At 57.0% G+C, this 21,908-nt stretch overlaps 1 protein-coding gene across 1 annotated transcript; it reads right to left on the bottom strand.

The window, feature by feature from the left end:
* Nucleotides 1-1,269: 1,269 nt before the first annotated feature.
* PHF19 (PHD finger protein 19) lies at nt 1,270-20,796 on the bottom strand. Its single transcript, XM_042963425.1, has 15 exons — nt 20,664-20,796; nt 18,074-18,274; nt 17,504-17,585; nt 14,811-14,906; nt 14,220-14,320; nt 13,527-13,675; nt 11,844-11,939; nt 11,018-11,086; nt 10,693-10,813; nt 9,124-9,191; nt 7,460-7,621; nt 6,811-6,898; nt 5,934-6,019; nt 4,839-4,934; nt 1,270-3,735 (listed from the first exon to the last, which is right to left on the bottom strand). The coding sequence occupies exons 2-15, from the start codon at nt 18,257-18,259 to the stop codon at nt 3,393-3,395; spliced, it is 1,743 nt and encodes a 580-aa protein (XP_042819359.1). The 5' UTR covers nt 18,260-18,274; nt 20,664-20,796; the 3' UTR covers nt 1,270-3,392.
* Nucleotides 20,797-21,908: the final 1,112 nt, after the last annotated feature.

Here is a 21,908-nt window from a genome sequence, read left to right on the forward strand (position 1 = left end):
ACGTGATTCCATGTATTCTTAACCTTGCTAGGATATTTGAATGTTATTTGAATACTAGCCAGTAATGTTCCCTGGAGGTTTCCAGTGTTTAAATATTCCCTATAGGCTACAGTTCTTTGTAGTTACTGCTAAGCCTAATATTCCTGTTAATTTTTTTTCAGATATCTATGATAATGGGGGGAGGAATGTTTCAAGTATTTTAAGAATAACTTGTGATTTAGAGAATTTCTGAGAATTCTAATTTCTTGCTCCTAAACTCCAAAGTAAATATTTGTTGTAAATTTGTAATCACTAATCTAGACTACGAAGAACCAGGCACTCTCCAGCCTGGGCAGGACCATTGTTTGCAGGAGGTCTATATAGCTGTTCACTGTGGAACTTGGACTAGAACCCAGGTCTCTTGACCCCTCAGACCATTCACTTTTCATTCCATCACATTGCTGGCAGCCCAAAGAATAATCCCACCCCGTTACACCCTGGCTTCAGCTGTGGTTTTGTTCCAAGGGCAGCTAAAAGGCTGAACCAGAAACCATGGTAGAAACAAGTGGGAGCGACGGTTAAGAATTTTTTTAAGTGCAGACATGAACATTCAGGGTGATTAACAGGCTACACTTTGTCCCTGCAATTACAGAATCCATTTGAACCAATGACCTGAACCTCCCTATAGCTGATTTTTTTCTTATCCCTTCATGCCTATTTTTCTCTCTTCTGTCCCAAATTTAGACAAGTTTAAAGTAATAACCCATCACATCACACGCATATGTAGAAGGGTTTCCTCCAAACACCTGGGAGCTAAACTCGGCAGGGACTATTGCTGGCATCTGGAGGGTGAGGAAAGCAAAAGCACCTGCTTAGAGTGGCATAGGCCATAAACACCAGATTTCTCGGATTGTGTGACTGCGTGCATTAAGTAGTTTTAGAGCGGCTGTACGTTAACTATTTTAATAAGGTCAGTTTGAGGTCATTCCCCATCTTTTACTTCATGGCCCTCAGCTGTTTTTTGCCCCCATGGATCAGGTACTCACAGTAGAAAAAAAGTTCCACATCCTGTTGGTGGCAAAGGTGAGAATATTGTGGGGAGAATGTGGGAGGGAGGGGTAGGAGTGGCAGGTGGCCAGATGGAGTCCTGTCATGCCTCCTCAGTTTCCAGGAAACCAAGACCAGAAACCAGACCATTCCTCCCGGTACCCAACGGCTGATAGACGGTTCATTCGCCAGGGGGAAGATAGTTCATTTTTCAAAGGGAGCTTTTAAATTAGAAATCACACATCTTAATTATAACTTTAATATAACAAATGTTATTAAAAGCAGCAATTCAAAACCATAAATCTTTTCAAAGGTGCACAGGGTTATTATAAGGTCAGTTGGCAGTAATGCAGCTATTATCTGCTATGAATGAAATGCTGGGGTGTGGAGCCCGGGTGGCCTTCCCAGGCCTTACGCTGACTTCCCAAGTGAGGAAGACACCCCCTCCCCTCTTCCGGCCCAGAGCCTCTCTGGAGCTTGAGTAGAGAAGGTACAGGTGCACTGTGGCAGGCCTTGCTCATCCAGTGCTTTCCCAGAAGCCTAGAAAGCCGAAGCCAGGCAGGAAGCCACGGACTGGATGCCGGGTCCCACACCCCTGCTAGGCTGGGGGCTGGCTTCTCGGCTCCTTCCATCTGGCCCCAGCAGGGGGGGCTTCCGTGGCAGCAGCTGTGGGGCTGAGAAGGGAGAGAACTGGGCCCAACCCCAGCTGTTCCCTGCCTGGGTCCTGCTGGGGAAGCAGAGGGGAGTGGGTGGGCCACGTTCGGGAGGTGAGGTCCCGTGTGAAAGGCACTATAGGAGCTGAGGTTTAAGGCAAGGGGCGTCTGAACAATCTCAGGGACTCCATGATGCGCACAGCTGGGGAGGGCTGGGCACAGCCACGGAAAAACCAGCTCCCCAGGCCTGCTGCCCCCACTGCCACCCCTTCGTTCACCCACTTTCGCCTTGCAGCTGGCAGCCTGCAGAACTCAGGCTGGAGGCCACAGTGGCAGTTGGCAAGGCTGGTCCCCATCTGGTCCACCCCCTGCCCTAGTCAAGGCACTTCTTCCTACTTTCCAAACAAGTGGGTCAGTTTCTAATATCTCTGGAAGCAGCAAAAATGAGGGGTCCCCTCCCCTTCTCATTTTTGGTTTCCCTCCAGATGGTATGAGTTGTAATGTCAGTTCTAAGAATTCTACTTATACCCCCGCTGACAAAGGCTTCCCTTTGGGGGGACTGAACAACACAAGCCTTTTAAAAGTCCCAACCTGTCCCAAAAAGTGATTGTCAGTCTCAGGGTGCGGCAGGGGGTGAGGAAGAGGGTGTGCGCCCTCCACGCCTCCCTGTGGGGTCCTAGCTGGTTCATGGGCAGGACGAAGGGGCCGGAGCTGGACTTTCACATTTAGTTGCAGCACAGGGCCCCTGAAGAGGGCCACGGGAGAGCAGAGGGCAGGAGCCAGGCTGCCACCGGAGGGAGCGGGGTGCACGTGTGCGCGTGCGGGTGGTGTGTAGGCCTCGAGGGTGAAAGCGCACGTGTGGATGGCAGCTTCTGGGAGAGTGGGTATCGCTCGGCTGGGTGTGAGGTGGGTCTGGGGGTGGGAGGCACAGGAGACAGCCTGAGGTCTCCTTTCCTCCCCCTTCCTGTCCCGCAAGTTTTTGAGGCCAGGACCTCGGCAACAATGAGGGGGCGGGGCCAGAGAAAGGACCAGCTCTGGGACCTCGGAAGCCGACACCTGCAGCCGTACTAACGGGCTCTGGTGTTGGTGCCTTGAGGCAGAGACCCAGCCTCTTGGCTCCTGGGATCCCAAGAGCCCCGGGGTCTCTGCCTCACCGGCAGAGGCAGCCTCCCACTCTCACAGCAGGGAGAGGCAGCAGAGGGGGGAGGGAAAAGCTCGGAGGGGCGTCCTCTTCACCTTCAGCCATGCTCGAAGGTTCCCGTTCGCACGGGTCTCCAGGACGACCGGCTGCCCGCGGGTCAGCCGTGAAGGACATCCGGTACGGGGACAGCCATGCGTGCGTAGATGTGTAAACACACCCCCTGCCCCAAACGGGGTAGGAGAGAGGTAAAGGGACATAATGGGACGAAGAGAAAGACTCGGGCCTCAGGGAGAAGGGTCCTAGCGCCACGGGGACACACATTCAGTTACAGGTAAATGGTTGGAGGGAGACTGTGAAGACACTGAGTGACAGCCAGTGGGACCTTAGACACACAGGCAAAGGGGTGGCGAGCCTGACGAGGCCCAAGAGCGGAACAGGCACGCAGAGAGGCGCCGGCCTGGGCCTGGCAGGCAGGCGGGAGGGCCTTTCGGCCACAGGCACTCGCAGCGGTCTTGCTTTCCTCCCCCACCCGGGCCTGGAGAGAACGGGCTGCCGGCGTCCCCTGGGGCTCGTCAGTAAGGGGTGGTCCCTTCCCACTCCACCAGGTACTGGACCTTGCCCTCGGGCGTGACCCTCCTGGCCAGCACCTGGTACTTCTCCCCACAGGCTAGCCGCCCGGCCGCGCCAAAGTAGTTGGTGATGGAGGACTTCAGGTGGGACAGGGATGAGTCATCCTCACTGATGCTCTCAAAGGTGTGGCTGTCGACGCCCTCGTCCGGCCGCTCGGGGCCCAAAGCCCCCTCCGCGCTGCTGTCTGAGGGGCAGCGTCCACCCGGCTCGGCTGCCCGCCGCTTTGCCCGCAGGGGCACGTACGCTTTGGCTGCCAGCTTCCTCTTGCGGCTGCCCACTGTCCGTCTGCGTCAGGGTGGGGGGAGGAAGACGGCGGGAACGGGGTGGAACGATGCTGACCAGCCCCTCTCCCTGAGCCCCCTCCCGGGAGCCAGGCACCGGGCCGGGCCCCGGGGGGCTGCAGCATCTCACCACCGTCCTCACCACGGTCCCAAGGAGGCCAAACAGGAGAAGCCACCAGCGGGCGAGTGGCTGAGCCAGGCATTCAAACCCGGGTGTGCCCGGCTCTAAAAGTACACACTCTCCACGTAGGACCTCAGCACTGCACGCACAGGTGGAGGAGCACCACCCTGCGCCTCCCGAGTGCCGCGCGGAGGCCTCGCCTGCACGGAGGAGGCCCTTCCCTGGGGAGTCGGACGGGGGTGGGGGATGGGAGGGAGGGACTGATGGGCCTCATACCCAGAGTCTTGGATTGCAGACAGACAGATGTACGTGGGCGACACACACACACAGACGAAGAGACAGAGAGAGGTGGTGGGGAAACACACAGAAGAAGAGGCATGTGTTCACAGATGCTTAGAAACAGAAGCCAAGCCCCGGAGAGCTTGTGAGAACCAAAGAAACGAGAGGAAATCACTACAAATCCAGAGGCAGCAAAGGAGACCGACAACTAGAGATGCTCTGATAGACGCCAAGACACAAGAGTCCTCACATACAGTCACAGGAGCCTCCCGTGCTGCCGAGTACCAGCTACTGCCACACAGGCTGCACCCTTGGCTAGGTCCCCAGGCTCTTCTGCCCCTCTCCCAGACCCCAGACCCTGCAGGATGCCATCTTCCCCTCCCTCAGGCTTCCAAAATCAGTGGCTCTTTTCCTTAGTGACCCAGAAGACAGACACCAGATTTAGACAGCCAGGAAGCAGGGGACCCTATAGTCAGGGGTAGAGACGTCCAAAATCATGGCAGGTAGAGCCCTAGAACCGAAACTGCTCGGCAACCAGTGTCACATAACCTGCAGCTGATGAAGAGCCACCTGAAGGCCCACATCAGAACCAGATGGTCCCGAGCCCCAAGCTTGACACCCCAGCACACAGAGTGGGCCACACGGCACCGGGGGGAGGCGAGGCGGCGGGGGGACGACGGACAGGGTCCATTCTGCGGGAGGCTCACCTGGAGTCATAGGAGAGGCTGGTGGAAGCCGAACCGGAGGTGCTGGCGGCGTCCGTGGAGTCCACATCGGAGAAGAAGGTCTGGCCCGAGCTGGCGCTGCGGTGGGGGGAGAGAGCGAGCCTGCCGCCGGCCCTCGGCACCCCTTGGGACCCTCCAGTCGGCCCTGAGCGCCGCCCCCTTCCCCCGGCCCAGCGAACGCCTGCCTTCCCTCCACGGCGCTTCCCACCACCGTGCCTGCAGGGGCTGCTCCTCGGCCTGTCCATCTCCTACGCAGCGGCCTCCAGAGCCTGAGGAGCCTCGGGACGCTAGAGGAAGCCTCCCCCCACACCTGCCCCCGTGGCGAGAGGTGCACTAAGGAGCCTGGCCACCGCCACCTGGGTGCTATATAGACCCAAAGGGCTTTCATTTCCAGCACCCGTTCGAGCCTCCTAACAACCACGCGGAAACAGGTGGGAGGTGCAGAGAGGCTGGAGGACCCTGACGCTGCAGTCAGTAATTGGTACGTAGGGGCCGCAGCCCAGGCCTGACTGAAGCCCTTCCTCTCCTTCAGGAAGCACCAACTGGCCTTTGACACTTCCAGAAACAGAACAGTGGGCTGTGTGTCCCCTCCCCGTGGGTGTACCGAGCATGAGGAGCTGTGGGGATACACAGACAGGAGCACCCAACACAGCCTGAGGAGGGCCAGGGAAGGCTCCCTGGAGGAACGGGAATGCAGGGTGGCCAAAGCAATTCTGGTATATGGTGTGAGGGCAGGGAGAAGCAGGACAGGGGCTGGACAGGTAGGGAGGGCCTAGGCGAGGTGGCCTTTGACCCTGCTCTGCGGAGCTGTCCCTGGGAGCCCCGCACACCTACAGCAGGAGGATGTCGTGCTGAAAGTTCTATCGTGGGAAGACCCGTCAGGCAGCCTAGTCAGTAGGCCTCATGCAGCGTGGACCCTTTTAACTGCAATGACCCAAGGGACCTTCCACTCCCTCAAAAGGCTCTCTCGTTTGCCCCTTCCAGAGCCTTCCTTCATTGCCAGGGAATGGAGGTCTCACTGCTTGCCTCTACCCCACGCTCCAGAGCAGCCCTCTCTGCCGGGTTCCTGGTTGGTACCTTTTCAAACTCTGAATTTCATCCAGCGAGAAGTCAAATATGCTGGCCAGGTGGTGGTTGGTGCTCCAGGCTGAGGTAAAGTCACTCTGTGGACACAGGAAGGAGCAGGAGGATGGGTCAGTGAGCATCAGACCCGCCCCCCACAGCACCCTCTCTCTGCTGAGGGCCACACGGGGTTTCTGAGGGCTGGGCCTCCCGAGGGTTAGACTCATCACTCGCTCTTTATTCTGTCTGACCAGGGAGCCACATCAGACCGGTTCTAGCCCTGTCCCTAGCTGAGCACATGGCCTTCCCAACTCTGGGCCGCAGTTACCTGAACCGCAAAAGGTGGCCAGCGACACCTGCCGTGCTTCCCTGGTAGAGGTGTTGGGAAGCACAGAAGAATGAGATGTTGCCTGTAAAAGCAACTTGCTCGCTGTCAGGTGACAGGGAGGTGTGAGCATCGCTAGTATTCGTCCTCCAGGGAGGGCTGCAGCAAGGATGCGGGGCCAAGGAAAGACTGCTCCGGAGCCCTAGTTCTAGGCTGGGCTCTGCCACTGGCTGAGGTGTGACCTCAGGAAAGTCACTGTCCCTCCCTGGCACTCAGTGTCCCCACTGGACTGTGGAGGTGAGGATATTACCTACCCTGCCCCGCCCCCTTTGGCTTCTCAGGAGAGTTTGGGGAGAGAAAGCAGTCGTGGGAGAGTGTAGGGAGAGAAAGTAGTGGTCTCAAAGTGCCTGGTTTTTGCTTGTTTTGCTGCAGAAGGAACTGGCTTCTCCTTTAAGGGATGTGGGAGAGTCCCTGGGGCCTGGGGTGCTTAGTTTCCTGCATAGGAATCCCTAATTAATGTGCTGACCCTGTGTGTGAACGTGGAGAGCAAGAAAACAAGAAACTAACACTGGGAATAGCATCTTCCAGCAAAAACTTTGATCTTTTTCTTCTATAAACTCGCCTTTTCTGCTGCTGGAATTCGTGAGGCAACAAACTGTGGAGACAGAAAGGGGAGAGGGTGGCCGGGTCAGAGCCTGAAGGCCCGGAGGAAGGAGAGGCAGGGCTGGGGTCACAGCAGGGCGGGTAGGGACAGGCGCTCCTTCACAGGGCCGTCTGGGGAGGGCACATCCTCCAGGCAGCGGGTGTAGGAGGGTGCGGAGGGGGGTGTGGTGGGCAGAAAAGAGGGAAGGATGTTCTGCCCCGGGCGCCCAGGATGAGGGGCTCAGCTTGGCCAGGAGAGCTAGGGACCCCGTACACACTCTCGCTTCCTCTTCCCTCTCTGCCTCAGCTCTAACCCGGCAAGACGGGACCTCACGATCTGCCTTTCCCTCCAAGCAAGGCAATAGGGGCCGCGGCGGAAGAAATCCCAGATGGGGGATCAAGTCCAGCCGCTGACTGGCCCTCTCAGGGTGCCTCCAGCTGGGGCCTAACCAGGTGGAGTTCTTCCCTGCTCGCTTTGGATGTCACTGTGGTCTCTGGGCCCACCGCACAGCACATAGGCTGGGGCTGGAGCCGGGAGCAGCGGAGACCCCGAGCTCGGTCCCCAGGCACTGACCCAGGCTTGCTCTTTCCTCTCTTACGCAGCTCAGAGGAGGCCATGCTCTCAGTGGGCACCAGGCCCTTGTCGGGCAGCAGCTTCCCTGGCGGGTTGGGCGGGACCCGGATGCGCAGGCGGAAGATGCATTTCTTCTTCTTGATCTCCTTGCCACAGAGGAACCTGGGGGGGGGGGGTGGGGACAGGGGGAGGAGAAAGCTCTGGAGTCTGTCGGTCCATCCTCCTGGGGAGGAGAGTCAAGCCTTAAAATTACTCTCTGTCTCCCTGGACCCAGAACTGAAATCCAGAGTTGCCCATGGAGATGCTGATTCCTCAAGGCCTGTGGGACCAGGGGTCCCAGGTGGTGGCCGGGGATGTGGCTGGTGGTCCCCCCCATCCTTCCTCTTGCATGTCTGTGCTTCCTGCTGCTCCTCTTCTCCCTCAGCCAGCCCCAAGGTCGCCTTCTATCGGAAGTTCCAGCTTTCAGTGGAACTGCTATGGCCAAGACACTGGATCCTGCACCATTCTGTTCTCTGGTCTCCCCAGGGAGACTGGAAACACCTCCAGGTACTTCCCTCATCCTTCCAACACTAGCCGAGCTGCCATGAGGTGAAGAGGTGACTCAGACAGTCCTCCCCCTCAAGAGACTATCTACAGGGAGGGCAGGAAGCCCCACTACTCAAGAATAGTGAGAAGGCAGAAGGAAAACAGAGTGGCTAATTCTGTCTAGCAATGTCTGGAGAGGTTTCACAGAAGCAGGGACCATGTCCTATTCCTCCCTGTGTCCTCAGCATCCACAAAGGGCTGACGCAGAGTAGCAGTTCAATAAACAGTTGTTCCTGGGGGCGGCTGGGGGGCTCAGTCGGTTAAGGGCCCAGCTCTTGGTTTCGGCTCGGGTTGTCATCTCACGGTTCATGAGTTCGAGCCCTGAGTAGGGCTCTGTGTGCTGAGTGTGGAGGCTGCTTGGGGTTCTCTCTCTCCCTCTTTCTCTGCCCCTCCTTCTCTCCCTCTCTTGAAAACAAACAAACGTTTAAAAAACTTAAAGTCGTTCATGGAACAAATGAGTGAAATGGAGGAAGAGCATCCTAGTCAAACAGAGAGATCTGAGCAAAAGCACTGAGTGGGAGAGCAGTGCGTTCAGAATGGCTGACACCCAGAATAAAGCAAAGAATCAGTGGCAGAAGGAGTGGGCAGAGTCTCATCATAAGAGGCCTTGAATGCCGTGCTCAGGAGCCTGGGCATTCTGTGCAGGAGTAGCAAGGGATGTGCCAGATGTAGGTTCTGAGGAGTCAGAAGTCTGGAGGGGAAAACATGGTGCTGGGGACAAGCTAGGAGGCTGTGGCCCACCCAAGAGATGATGAATGGAACCTTCAGTGCCTGGCCCAGAACCACAGATGGCCAGGGCAGGACGGGCCCTCAGAGATCAGGGTGTACCCCCTGTGGAGCCGAGCCCAGGGCCAAAATGCATCAGGTCACTGGAGTGCTCAGGGGAGGCATCACAAAGGAGGTGGAGTGCTCCCTGGATCTTGAAGAATGGGTAGGACTCATCTAGTCAAAGAGAAGGGGCAGGACACCCAGGCTGGAGCACAGGCTGAGCAAAGACCACAAGGCCGGAAGATGCTTTACACCCAATCCCACCTGTCGGGGGGGAGGGCCCATGCACGCGCTCCCTTCCCTGCACGCACCGGCTTTTGTAACTGTTGAGCGCATTGAGGAGATGCGGTCCTCGGTCCGTCACGGGGGTGCTGGTGAGCTGAGGGAGAGCAGCCAGCAGGATAGTCAGACCCAGGCACATGGGGGCCCCTGTCCCCTCCCTGCAATCTCCGGGTGAGGACCCTGACTTCTTCCAGGATTCCAAATCTTTTCACCTCTCTGAGCTCACTTCTCCATCTGGAAATGGGGAGAGTAACTCCCGTCCTAGATGTATCAGAAGCTTTAAAAATGCCCATGCCCTTGACCCAGTAATGCCACGCAATGGGATCTATCACAGAGATCTAACGTGAAACACAAAGCTTTAAGTACAAAAATGGTCACTGCAGCGTCGTTCCTAATGACGGCCAAATATGAAACGCGGGCAAGAAACTACCTGCCCAACAGGAAGGAAAGCACTAAGTAAACCATGCTAGAAACCAAGGAAACCATTAAAAATGTTGATGAAAACTCTTTCTGGAATATGGAAACGTATTTATGATATAATATGAATTGAAAAAAAAATGATTTAAAATTTTACTTACTGTATAACCTAAGCCAAGGAAAAAGGAAAAACAGACACAGAAGAAAGGATGGAATACATTAGTAGCAGTTGTTTCTGTGTGGTGTGATGGGTAGGTGACGTTTTAAAGTCTACTTCCTTATGCTTTTTGGCATTTAACAATTTTTCTATCAGGAACATGTATGTTCTTTTTATATATCAGAAAAAAAGTTATTAAAAATACCAGCTCTATCTGTCTTTCAAGGCTTTACAACACATATGGCTTTTATAAATTATCAAACACCATAAATGAAGATGTTGTTATATGAAAAGCTTTTGCAAAGCATAAAGGGTCATCCTTTTAAAAAAAATTGTTTTTGGTAAATTCCTGTCTCATCAAAGAAAGATTTCTGGCAGTCAGTAGAGAATATGCCCCACTCTGGATTGGTAGAGAGGTCTCTTAAGGCTGCTGTTAGGGAAAAGCGGGCATGGCCCCACCATGAGAGAGGTTGGGATGCCCTGGCTCCAATCCTGGCTCAGCTCCAAAGCTGTGCCGGCCACCTCTGACCTCCTGAAAGTCTGTGGTTTGTTACTTTACTGCCCAGCTTCCAGGCTCGCAGGCTCCCGCTGACCACTTCTGCTATTCAGAGTAAGATCAGCAGAGGGCAGGCCCACTTCACTTTCCACTACAGCCAGGTAATCTGGAGCAGGTCCAACATCTCTGTAGGGAGCTCTGTTGCAGCCAGATCCACCCCCGGCCCCCTGCTGCTGAGTCAGGGTGGCCCCAATCCGCCCGCTGCCAAAACCCGGGTCAAGGAAGCCCCTCACAGGGCAAGGGCTCAGAGGCTTGGACCAGGGGATGTGGCAGCTGCAAGGCTCTAGGTCTTTCTCCCAGCCCACAGCCCTTGCAGGCAGGTGGTGCTGCCGAAGGGTGAGTCCTCAAGAGACCCCGACACCAGTCCTGCACTGTGTGACCCTGGGCAAACCTCTCACCTCTCTGGACCTCGGTAAGCCCACTGTGGAATAGGCTCTGGCCGTTCTGCCTTCCCGTGGCCCTGCATACCTTGCCAAGCTGCAGGAGCTCCCAGTGGTGGTTGACAAAGGCCAGAATCTCCTCAAAGTCAAAGTACTTCTTCTTGCTCTGCACCCCCAGGTTGTAGAGGGCCAGGTGAACCACATCCACCCTGGGCAAGGGGGCGAGTAGGTGGGGCTGGGGTGAGGCGGCAGCCTGCCCGGCCCGGGCTGGAGCCTCCGGGGCCCAGGCTGAAGGGCAGGGGCAAGGCTGGGACCTGGTGGCTGGAAATGGAATTGTTCCCGGAGGGAGGTGGGAGCGGAGCAGCTGGGAGGGGACAGGGGTGGGCCTGGCCGAGCGAGCCCCCCCGTCTCACCATCGCAGCGGCAGCCGCTCGATGTACTCCGGGCCCTGATTACACACGGAGCAGAAGAACAGGTAGAACCTGGAGGAAGGTGGAGAGAGGCCTGTGGTGGCAGGGGCTGACACCCCACCCGAGCCCAGCCCTCCCCCGCCCTCGCTCCCCACCGGCCTTCCCACAGTGAGTGCTGTCCTCGTTCCCACTAGTGGTCCCTGCAGGAGGCAGCGGCTAGGATGGGGCAGGACACAGACCACACAATACTTCCTGACCTTCCCCTGTGCCAAACTCTTTCCCAAACGTCGTTATCCCAGAGTGTGGCTGAGTTCAGAGCCAGCTGAGCTAGGCTGGGCTGCAGTGGGCACCCTCTTCCCCTCTGAGACACACACACACACACCCACGTGCACACACGCAATCACAACCCTGACACACCAACCAAGACATGCAATATCTGGTGTGACACACAGAAGCCTTTTGTTAGCTTAGCCCCATTCATTAGAAGCCAGATCAATCATCCAGCTCCCAGTGGCTCCTCTAGTAGCCTGGGTAGGGGTGAGGCGGGGCCTCCTGCATCCCTCCCCCTCCGCCCAGACTCAGGAAGGGACTGGGGCTTAGGGGAGGTGGGGCTTTGTCTAAGGTCCCCGACAAGTCAATGGCAACTGGGGCTGTGGTCCAGCACAGTCCTCTACTGAGAAGGCCTCCCTCACCCTGAGCTGCCTCCCGTGGACAGGCGCCCACCTCACAGACCCCCACCTGCGTAGGGCCTGGCAGGCAGTCTGAAAGAGCCACCGCCACCGCTGTCCCCTGTCCCCTCAAGGCTGAAGTGGATCAGATTAGCACCTACCGGTCTCCGAACATCATGGGCTCATTGAGGCACTGGGTGCAGGCCTCGTGGAACCACTGCCTGCACCGGTAACACTGCAGCATCCGCAGGTACCATCTGGAGAGCCAGAGGAGCCAGGGTCAGCCAGGCCCACACTGCTAGCCAGGCATCAGCCTCCGCAACCTCTCCCAACACAAACTTGCACTCCACCGGGGGAAAAGGAAGAGAACTCACAGTTACCGAGCACTTAGGCTGGGCCAGGGGGAGGTCCAGGGAGCAGGCATATGCTATATTGTTTGATCTCACCCTCTGGTAAAAGATGGGCCACTGCCCTAATTTTACAGACTCCGAGCTTAAATGGCTTGCTCAAGGTCACTCAGGAAGCAAATGGTGGATGGTGATTCAAACCCTGGCCTCCCTAACTTCAAAGCCTGCCCTCCTCATGACACAGTTGGAGCCCCCATCTCTGGACTGGGCCCCACACACAGCTTCTCAAAAACTACCGCAATGGGAAGGTCTGCCCTAGAGACTTGGCAAGAATATAATGGCTCCTGTAAGCTCCATGGGCAGCGCCATGTCTGGTTTTTCTCACCCAGTACTGTATCTACCCTGTCATGGCCATTCAACAACTATGCACTGAATATGAACAAAGAGCAAAGTGGCATTTCCTCACGGACAACCGATGCTTCATTCATAACTTGTCAGGTGCGGTCCATGAACCGTGAACATCAGAATCACCTGGGGTCCAGGTTAAAATACGAAGATTCCTTGGCCCACTCCGGACCTACTCAATCTTTGGTTGGGTGGGGGGGGGAGCGGGCGGGAGATGCACTGAGAACCACTGCCTCAATTCTGTGAAGGTCTCTATAAGCATTTCTTCCTCTGTTATCCCATAGACCTCCCCACACCCAGGGAAGTTGATGGGGCCAAGGTAATTAATCCCTTGGCCTGCTAGGCTGGATAAGCCTAGCTAGGCCTGCTACCCTGCTAGGCTGGATAAGCCCAGCCTCCAGATACCTACTGGTTGTCAACAGAGCTTGGGTCTAAGATTCAGGACTTTAGGGCATCCCACACGGATATGTCCTGAGGGAAGAGACCCCATCTGTCACTTCTGTGGTTCCTGCCACAAGGTCTGGTGCAGTCAGGCCAAGAGAGCAGGCTCAATCTCCCATGGCTACATGGAGGCCCAGGCTGGCAAGGAAGAATCAATCAAAGACTCCTGTCCTATAGTCAGGGCAAGAATCCCGTCCACAGCATCCCTGACGTATGACCCCCTACCCCTGCTTGCACACTTCCAGGCCAAAGTACTTTAATGCCTCACCGGCAGCCTGTTTCATTGGCTCGGACAAGAGCAAGGTTTACCTTCAATTCCATGCACCAGTAGTAACAGCTAACATTTATTAAGTGCCTTCCATGTAACAGGCACTGCATGAGCCTTCATGTGAATTAATCTAATCGCGCCCTGTCCACCACACCGTATAGCGTGAAAACTGCGATGAGGACTGCACTCAGGGGCTGCACACAGCCCCAAGGGGCTGGGAGGATCTGGACACTTGGGGCTAGGCTCTTAGCCGCGCTTCCACACTTCCTTCCCTTCCTGGAGCCACACAGCCTGAGCTCCAGCCTCGCTCCCTCGGGCCCCGCCCCTCCGCGGAGCCCCCGCCCACCTCCCCGCCCCCGGAGGCCCCGCCCCCGCGGCCTTACTCTCCGGGCCCGCCGCAGTAGCAGTAGCACTGCTGCTGATTGGTGCGGTGGGGCGAGTCCCACTCGAGCTCCTCCGGCTGGTAGGACAGCACCATCTTCACGGCCTGCAGCGTCCTGGCGATGGCGCCCTTCTTCAGCGCGCCGCCTTTCTGCGGGGAGATGAGGGTCCGGCTCAGCGGCGGGGTCCCGGTGGGGGGTGGGGGGCGCGGCCACACAGGTCTGCGTGCGGCCAGCACGGGGGAAACGCTGAGTCGGGAACCCGCAATTATTCCAACGTTGTCAGAAACGCAAGAAGCTTTTTCTTATCGATCCCAAATCTATGCTCTCTCCATCCCAGAAAGATCTCTATTAACAACAGTATTAGTAGTCGCACGCTGCAAGAAAGGTGACAATAATAACCAATAGGTACTGAGGGTGGCTGCTTACATGGATTTTGTCTTTTGATAGCAGAGCACCATTTATTGGGGGCCACCTACCCCTGGCACCAACCCATATCCATTTTACCATTGAGGAAACAGGCTCGGGGAGGCTAAGGAACCCGGCCAAGGACGTACCGCTCCCTGGTCAGTGGCAGGAGGGCTGTCTGCCTCCAAAGTGCAGGCTCTGTGACCTGCCGTCAGGTGGGAGCCCAGGGAGTCCAGGCTCCCTGACTGGCCTGGGGAAAGGCAGGGGCTGCAAGGGGGGAGGGCTCACCCGCACAGCCAGGGCGAAGATGCAGCGTCGGCAGAACCAAGGTGTGAGCAGGGGCCGGTCGGCACTGCCTGCTATAGGGATGTGGCACTGCTGGTGGTAACCTGAGGAAGAGATGGGGCTGCTGAGCACCCACAGGGAAGCACTGACCCCAAGCCAGGCAGCCCAAAGGCCACAGGGCTGGGGAGGGTGGCGGCAGCTAGGAGGAGCCGGGTGCCTGCCAGCTGCCAGGGCACTGGCAGGCGACGCTCACCAAGGCAGCCAAGTTGGCGTCCAAGCAGGCGACTAAAAGACAGGCTGGGCCCCAGTAGGGGAGGCACGACAACCTGGCTTAAGCCTTTGTGCCCCATCTCTCCACCCTCCTCTCTCCTGGGTTAGGGGGAGCTCCAAACTGCATACCTTGTCTCACTTTCCTGGAGCCCCAGCTCTCCCCAGGGGTCACTTCCCTGGGCCCTCATTCCCGTGGACTGGCCCCATGTCACTCTGGAGCTCCAAGAGAAACGGGAAGCCAGCTAAGATCCCAGTAGCGAGGCATATGCCATTTGGGGCCGGTGCGGGTGGGGGCCTCCCATGTGCCCTGCTCACCACACTCACCCAAGCCACACTTCCCACAGATGAGGATCTCATTCAGCGGCCCTGAGGTCTTCCCCAGGCAGATGTTGCACTTGGGCTCCTCCCCTGGAACGCCAGCTGAAAGGGAGAGAGGGAGGCCCTCGGGGTCAGGTTCTGCTCACTCGCAGGACTTAGAAGAGTTTAAAAAAATCACCCTCCAGTTTCTGAGCCTCTACTGGACGTGGCGCTGGGCCCCATGGGCCAACTCACTGAATCTCAACTACTCTTAGGTACCTATTATCATTAGCCCATTCTAAAGGTGGGGAAATTGAGGCTCTGAGAAGTCCCAGAAGTAGGAGAGGTCGGGTTCAAACCCATGGCTCTTTAACGTCAACTCCTTTGTTCTTTCTGACCATATCATGCTGCCTCTCCTGCCTAATTTAGCTTGTTTGTTAAACAAAATTTTATGTTAATAATAGAATGTTCTAATGAAACTCCATGTTCTTACCAATAATGAAGAACTCATAGCCAGTCTTGTTTTGCCTATATTCCCACCCACTTTCTCCTCCTGTATTATTCTGAATCACTTCCCAGATACCTAATCATTTTCTGAAAATATTTCAGTATGTATCTCTGAAAGATTAGGATGTTCTTTTAAAAAACAAAAACTTAACTACAGTGCCTTTATTGCACCTAAAAATTAAAAACGGTTTCTTACTACCACCAACAAATTCGGTGACTATTCACATTTCCAACTGTCTCTTATATAAAAATATAATAAGTTCAAGTATGTTCAACTGCTTTTTTTATTAACCTTTTTTTTTTAACATTTATTTATTTTTGAGAGACAGAGCACAAGCAGGGGAGGGGCGGAGAGAGAGGGAGACCCAGAATCTGAAGCTGCATAGAACTGTCAGCACAGAGCCCGAAGCGGGGCTCGAACCCACAAACTGTGAGATCGTGACCTGAGCTGAAGTCGGATGCTTCACTGACTGACCACCCAGGTGCCCCACAAATGTGTTCAACTGCTTCTAATCTACAAGTTCTTTCTCATCTCTTTTTTTCTCTGTTTTTTTTGGGGGGGGGTATTGTTGAAGAATAAGTGTATTTATGTGTGAAAGGTTTGCGTGAATAAATTAATACATTTTGAAACATGTTTCTGTCTGGTTCCCCCCAGCCAACTAAAAGTTTTGTTAAGGGCTGAAATGGTAGCTGCTCCTCACGATATCCCCAGGACCTCATAAAGTGTGTGGCACATAACACGTGGTCAAGACATGTTTGTTGAACATGAACACTCAGTCTCTTGCCTCTTATCCCACAATACGCCCCCAGGCAGGGGCTGCACTAAGCCGGCACTGGCTTCAGGAAGTAAAGCCATTGATATAAACCAATAAAGCAACAAGCTTAAGTAATCGATAACTACGGCTTGCTCAGCCTTGTGCTCTCATCTTGGGCACAGCCAAGGACAGGGCCCCATCCTGCCGGTGATGCACAGTCGTCTGGAGGGGGAGACAAGCCGTTCCCCAGGGGCGGTGGCACACGTGTAGTCCCTGGCACGTGCTGGACCTTCTACTCAATGTCTGCTGAGGGGTCTTTCTCACCTGTTGGCTCTCTGTGTCTTCAATAAGAGGGTAACTTGGGAGAAGAGCTCCTCATTGCTTTGGATCTCTGTATTATAAATTGAGGGTGAGGGAAGCTTGGAGAAGAACCTCCAAGTCTACATTAGCCACAACATCTTAGAGAAAAGGGCAGTTTGGAATCTCTACAAACTGGCTGGGTTCTGCCGCCTCTACTTGGCAGGCTCCTTGAGATCATTTCTTACAGTAACAAATTCTTTAGAGACTGCCTCCCTGTAACTCCGGAGCACTGGGCTAAGAGTTTTACGTGGAGTCTCACTTAACCACCCTGGGAGTCCAGTATTTTCATCATCTCCTTATTGTTCAGATGAAGAAACAGGCTCAGAGAGGTGTCATCACTTGCCCAACGACACGCACCTAGCCAGCAGCAGAGCTAAAACTTGGTCTGAGGTCTACTGAGCCTCCGCTTGGAGCTCCACGTTGGAAATATGAGAGTGCCGTGACTGCTTAGCGAGGTCTGTCGTGTCCGTGGGAAGGGACAGCGGTGGCAAGACAGGAAGATGTCAGCTCTCCGAGTGCAGGGGTGGCACCCAGCCCAGCTCCCTTTCGCCCCTGAAGCTGGTCCAGCCCCGCGCAGGCATGATCATCTTCACCCTGCCCGGTCCGTCTCTGCTCTCCTGGCTTTCCACCGAGGCTAGAGCTGCCTCTGCTAGGTTTCCTCACACGGGGGTATGGCACACTGTGCTCACGTCTAGAGGTGCCTGTCTGGATTGCCTGGGCCCCTCCCCGTTCCTAGCCCCAGACTGACCCACAGCTTCGTGCGGCAGGGGGTGAAGCACAGCAAGAAAGCAGACACGGGCCCGAGACCCATCCCAGTTCTCCCGGCACCTTCCCGAACCACCTTCTCCACCTTCCTGCCTCCCTTGTGACAGGGGAGACATGGGAGTAATCAAGGGCATGACAGGTGTCAGAAGCCCTTTTCCATGGAAAAACACAACCGGCCACCTGACCATCTTCTCAGGTGGGCTTGGTGGGGAGTGGGGAGACAAGGCCAGGTGCCAGGAGTGCAAGAGAGAAGGACAGGAGGACAAAACGGAAGTGGAGGAGGAGAGAGGGCCAGGGACGGGGCAGGGGGCCCAAGCTCTTAGGAGTACTCACCATGCTGTATGTCCTTCCACAGGACCCAGTATTTGGAATTATCTTCAAAAGTCACCAGGCAGCTCTGCTTAGAACTACTGACCTGGGGCACGGAGAGGGAGGGGTAACGTGAGAAAGTGGCTGGGGAAAAGCCACTGGGACGTGGTCTTCCTCTCCCATTTCTGCCCCTGCAGGACAGAGAGATTACACCCACTCCTTGCGCTCCAGAAAGCAGAGCTGGGCTGGAAGGGGAAGGAGGGCAGCAGGTCCTGGTAGTGCGCGCCCAGTCCCTGGAGCTGCACGGTCAGGGGCCAGGGGACCACAACTTGGTGGAAATGCTGAGGACAGCACAGGCCAGGTGGTCATCTGAGATCCTCTCCAACCTGCCTTTGTTTTGTTCTGTAGGATCGCAGAGCTCTTTTCTAAAGACCTGGTTGGATGATGCTGGCCCTAAGGATGGCACCTGCAAGACCAGACTCTGGCTCCTTCCATGTTCATCTTTGGAGGATGAGGGGGATGAAGGGAGGCCTAGGCCAGAGGATGAGCAGAGAGGCTGAGCCTCGGAACTGGGGCCCGGGAGGAAAGGTTTACCCTCTTGATCTTCCCGAGGTAATACAGTCCATCCGTCCAGCGGCACAGCACATACTGGCCCTCCGTCAGCTTGGACATCAGGTCTTTGAAGTTGTTCTTGGCTTTTGCCAGAGCCCCCTTGTTGGGGAGGTGGCTGGTGGCACCATAGGAGTCCCGAGCGCCTGGGTCCAGAGCGCGATTCTCCATCAGCTTCCCCTGACACTGGAAGAGAAAGAGAACAGGGTTTTTACTCCTCGCTCCCCTGCTCCAGAAGTCCATCCGGGGAAGGAAGGAGACTACCACTTACGAAACCCAGGCTATGTGCCAGGCACTTCTATTATCTCACTGGAGCCTCATGACAACCCTGCGAGGGAGACATTATTACTCCCATTATACACAGAAACTGAGGCTTGGCAAGGGAAAGTGGACAGTGGGGCAGAGGCAGAGCCGAGATTCATAACCAGGTGGGCTGATTCTAAACCCCACCTCTCTTTCCCACCCACACCATGCTGCTTTCTAAAGACAACGAACCCCTCAACCATCCACAGAGTGGTCTCCGCACCCAGGGGGCCTGAATCCCATGCTTAGGACCCTGAAGCTCTCTCCCTTAAGCAAACGGGGTATCTGAGTGGAGGGTCTTCTCCAGGGGAGCAGCGGAAAGTTTTCACTCTCCCCCCTCTCTGCCCCTGCCCTGAGATCTGGCCCAAGGAAAGTCACCTAGGAAGGAAAAATCCTAGCTGGCTTGTGACCCGGTATAGACTGGCCACCTGTGTCTTTTGTAATCCCCCTTTCTGTTCTCAATTGTGGGGTGATTTAATGAAAACCAATTCTGGGACATTTAAACTCACTATGCTTCTACTCAGATGCAAATGTGCTCCACACAGTGAAGTCATTGCTGGTCACTCTCTGCACACCTGTCTCTCTCACCATCCTATGACATGTGCTACTGCCCCAATGCTCTCTTCTTTCTGCTAATGGTACCACTGATGTTCCCCAGAACCCGAGCATCTTTAGACTTCTCTTGCCACAGTCGGCCAACTTCAAGCCTAGTGAATTCTGGCATCTGGCCCCTCTCTTCCAAGCCCATTTTGGTTCAGGCCTCTTTTGCTTGGGCCATTCATTCATTCATTCATTCGGTAACTGGTTCGGAAGGCTCACTTATGCTGGGTACTAGGAAGGGGAATGAGACACCAGCGCCCAGTGCAGGTCACTCCCTGCTTTCCTGTCTCCTACCAGACTCTTCCCCAGGCTCCCTTTCTTAGGCTCCCTTCCAGAAACCTTCTGTGGCTCCCCCATGTCTTCTGCTGGCATTGAAAGCCTTCCCCAAGGCCCCTTCCTCCCTTCTCTGGGCTCACCTGGCTCAGTGCCCTTCCACACACTCCCTACTGAGCCAAAACACAGCCTTGCACCTCCTATTCTGGTCCCCCCCCCCCCACTCCGCCATGGCACCCGGCACCTGGTGTTACAATTATTTATAGACAGGGAGAGAATTCTGTGTTTTTCTGTGTGAGTGCATGTGCACTCCGGTGAGATTGGGCTTGATGATGTCTGCAGCAGTATGTCAGTGGGTATATGAAATGAACTACATGCCTGCGCATGTCAGGGGCCATGGGGCAGGCAGGGCACTGTTGGGGTCTTGGCCCCCCAGACGATAGTGTGGCCACGTTCCCCTCCACCCCACACACCCATTCTGCCCTTTTCTGGACGGCAGGCCATTCTGCCCTTTTCTGGACAGCAGGGCAGCGCAGGCATTGGGCAGGGTCAGCGCTCTGAATCCCTGCCTTCTCCCTGCCACCTGGCTCCCAGGCGCTGCGAAGTCCCTGCCCGCCGGGCCTGGGCCCCGGGCCGCGGCAGGTTCACAAACTGACACTTCCTCCCCCCTCGCGCCGTTGGGAGCCGGCCCGGTCGCCGCGCCCCCACTGGCCGGGCGGGGGCCCCCGGGTGGCGGCCCCCTCCTCGCGCCTCCATCCTCCCGGGGCGGGCCCCCGCGGGCTGTGATTGGCTGATTCAAACCCATCTGCAAAGAAATGCCTGTTTGCGGGTTCCCGTCGGCGTCCAGTTCAAATCCGCGGCACCCGGAGCGCGGGGCCGGGCGGGGGCAGGAAGCGAGGATGATTCATGCGCCGGGGCCTCTCCCAGGGCAGCCGTTGGCTTTTTAAAAAAGGGTGTTCAGGAGGGGGGAAAAAAAACAACCTTGCAGAGGTACCCCCTTCGGGTTCAAGCGCTCCTCTCTTCAGTCGCTCCGACGCCAAGCCTCCCCCGTCCCAGTCCTGCTGCAGCCTGACTTCGGACGTGAGCAAAATCCCAAATGCCCCTGTCGGTCTCCACCCCGCCCCCCCCCCGCCCCGAACGGGAAAAGTCAAGATTTGGGGCTAGGGAGCAGCGACCTGTCACCCACGCCCCCCTAAGGCTCGGGGACCCGGGCGGGGCTCCCCGGCCCCGCGGACGCCGCTCGCCCCCGTCCCAGCCCCAGGCGCGCGGCTCCCGGGGACGCCAACCCCCCCACCCCGACCCCCGGAGGCGCTCGGCCCGCCGCAGTCCGGGGAGATTTCGAGAAGAGGGATGTGTGCCGGGAGCGAAGCGTGTGGCGGGGAGTCCCCGCTGAGCTTACCGCGAGCCTGCGTGTCGGCCGGTCCCACTTGGAGTCTGGCCACCAGGCGCATCGGCGGCGGAGGCGGCTGCGCGCGGCCCGCGGCTGCCCGGCCGAGTGTCCGCCCGTGGGGCCGGGGTCGGGGTCTCGGCGGGGGCGGGGCGGGGCGGGGGCGCCGCGGGGAAGAGGGGGGGGAGGCGGGGGAGGGAGGGGCCGGGGCGCTCAGGAAGGGGCCCCCCGGGCGCGGGGCGCCATCTTTTTCGCGTTTTCCCGCGAATTATTGACGTCCCGCTTATGTAATTAGCGGGGGCCGCGCCGGCCTCGCCATTGGAGCCCGCGGCCGCGGGGCCCCGCAGCGCCTCCCGCCCGCGCCCGCCCCCGCCCCCGCCCCCGCGCGCCCCCGGCCCCCGCGCGCGCATCCCCGCCGCCCCGCGCGCCGGGCGCAGGCACGCGGCGCGACAGCACGGGGACGCGGAGCCCGCCGCGACCCGGCCACGCCGCGGGCACACGCGGAAGCACCGCCCCGCGCCGCTGGAGGAAACACACTACGCAGCGCGCGGGGCGCAGACCTCCCGCTGGCCCAGACGCGCGGCGGGGAGGTGCGGACGCGCACTGGCTGCAGGCGAGGACGCAGGCCGGGGGCGGCCGGACGGGATTCACACACGTAAACACGCAGCAGCCGGCGCTCGCCGCGTGGACAGTCGGGCCGGAGACCAGCACAAGCATAACGTAGATCCACAGCGCACGCAGCACAGACCCAAGTTCCCGACACACGGTACACACGGCACACAATAGAGACACAGACTGGACACAGATACAAGGAGAGACACAGAGTGTGCACAGCACGGACACACAACGGAACATGCACGTAAGGTAGACAAACAACAGGCCCACAACACCAGACGCATGGCACACGAACACAACGCACAGGAACGGAACACAAAGATAGAATCGCGAATACATACCAGGCATACAAACACAAAGTATAAATAAATGGCACACCGTGAAAGACAACACACAGGGTCATAGGAATAGCTGACTGAGGCACTGGACATGACTCCAGTCACCTCTAGAGTCCTTGCCCTGGGGAGGGGGGGCAGACTTGTCCATATCCAGACTCACTCTGTGGGGGTGGGGTGAACACTTGCAAACAGCCCGCCACCCCATCCCTCAGCCCTCCTCTGACCTGCTACCGTCGCGTTCTGCAGACACTCCGTGGAGTCTGGGGGCAGTGTGCACATCGTGGGTGTGGTCAGTGGGCATCCG

The sequence above is a fragment of the Panthera tigris genome, chromosome D4 (genome assembly GCF_018350195.1).
Source record: "Panthera tigris isolate Pti1 chromosome D4, P.tigris_Pti1_mat1.1, whole genome shotgun sequence".
Taxonomy (NCBI): Eukaryota; Metazoa; Chordata; class Mammalia; order Carnivora; family Felidae; genus Panthera; species Panthera tigris.

Coding starts and splice junctions, on each gene's coding strand:
- PHF19 (XM_042963425.1), bottom strand. CDS start 18,259: ATGGAGAATCGCGCTCTGGACCCAGGCGCTCGGGACTCCTATGGTGCC. Junction 9,192..10,692: donor AGCTCCTGCAGCTTGGCAAG/GTATGCAGGGCC, acceptor GCTCTCCCTCAG/CTCACCAGCACCCCCGTGAC. Junction 7,622..9,123: donor CTCAACAGTTACAAAAGCCG/GTGCGTGCAGGG, acceptor CCCCCCCCCCAG/GTTCCTCTGTGGCAAGGAGA.